A 1,641-nucleotide genomic window follows, 5' to 3' on the forward strand; every position below is an offset into this window, starting at 1 on the left:
CTACATACATACATACATACATACATACATACATACATACATACATACATACATACATACATACATACATACATACATACCCTCGCATGCATATACCACACACACATACACACATGCTCACACTCCCATGTATGGTTACTTTCGGCACCTCAAGGATCTTAACCGTGTCGATAACAGCGAGCAAGCAGACAACAAGAAATTCTAGGACTTACAAAACGGTTTTCGGATTTAATTGTGATAGAGACTTCTGCGTTGAAGACTGCATCCGAGATGGCTTTCCAAGCTTCATCGAGGGTTGGCTCAGGACGGACGTTAACCAACTCTGAGTGGGCAATTGGCCGTGAGGGGGCGTGACGAGGAAGAGGGAAAGGGGGAGAGGAATGGACGGGGAGGGGAGTTGGTGGGAATGTGCGTATTATTATCTTTATGAAGACACAAAACCAGAATATTACCAACAGCACCTCGTAGGAGCCATCACGATGCCGCCTTGTCGACATTGCGAAGGAGCCAATAGTCATGATGTTTTAGATGTATCGATACCAGCATTTTCGACTGGGTTAATACAAAGATAGTACATAACAAGATGGCCCACTCAGCCAAAAAAGTGTCCGCCAAAAGTCCGCTCTTTGCTTCAGATGGCGCTGCAGTCTGTTTTGAAGCTCTCTTTCGTTTCTCCGGGCTCCAGAAGAAGAATAGGAAAAGCACCTCCTTGCGTGAGCAGATCGACTGCTGTTCATCAGCTGTTCGTGTTCGTTCAGTGCGGAGTTTTAGGTTTTTAAAAATATTTTAATGACCTCTTGTCTCTCATTCTAAAGTCAAATTAAACGAAGAAAGCAGTCGCCCTTTCCTCCGGAAGAGGTTTTTTTGTCAGCGTAACCATTAAAAAAAAGCATTCTTCCGAAATTTGAATTCTTATTTATTCAAAAACTTGTTAGTTTCACTTTGATTTTTTAAACACAAGTAGGGTAACTCTGTTCGCAAAGGGTGTGTATTTGCGAAGAGGGCGCCTCCGAATTTTGAGGACACTTTTTTAATTGGCTCAAAGAGAGGAGTGGACCCTCTTGTTATGTAGACTCTTTGGTTAATACTAGAGCTGGGCGAAGAATCAATTCAGGAACTGAAAACCATGATTAATGCTACGGGACAAAAGTTCTGACTCCTTTTTACGTAGATCAAAGGATACCAGTAATTTTAATCATTTAAATCTTCTTGGTTATCCTAAATCTTGAAGATGTTCGGAGTCAATTAGGTAACCACCGGACAAAGAGGTTATAAAAGTACAAGAGGTCTCAGCTGTGACGTCACCAAAGTAAACTAATTATGGCTGTGCGGGCCAACTCAGCTCGCTTTGGTTGCCATTTTTGCGAGGCATAGATAATTTTTTTTCGTCATCGCGCAAAAGGAGACTAAACGGCTGTAACCTAAAACAAATAGATGAAACAAATCTAGCCTTACTCCCCAGCTCATCTCATCATAACCATAATTATTCATCCCATGGTGAAATAACCCAGTTCATCTTACTTGTCCCCTTACCACTCTCTGTTTCTTTGATCCTCTTCCTACTTGCTCTCCTTTCCCTTCCCAAACCTGCTCCTTATCGTCCTCCTTATCGTCGTCGTCGTCGTCGTCGTCGTCGTCGTC

The 1,641-nt window shown here is 42.6% G+C and overlaps 1 protein-coding gene across 1 annotated transcript in view; it reads right to left on the reverse strand.

The window, feature by feature from the left end:
• The window catches only part of LOC101847097, a gene marked incomplete at its 3' end in the record, with an annotated part of 61,890 nt that overhangs the window by 18,198 nt on the left and 42,051 nt on the right, over positions 1–1,641 (reverse strand). The window contains 1 exon segment of the mRNA XM_005095232.3: positions 213–322. Coding sequence (XP_005095289.2) covers positions 213–322 — 110 coding nt within the window.

This window comes from Aplysia californica, unplaced genomic scaffold, assembly GCF_000002075.1.
Source record: "Aplysia californica isolate F4 #8 unplaced genomic scaffold, AplCal3.0 scaffold00098, whole genome shotgun sequence".
In the NCBI taxonomy this organism is placed as follows: Eukaryota; Metazoa; Mollusca; class Gastropoda; order Aplysiida; family Aplysiidae; genus Aplysia; species Aplysia californica.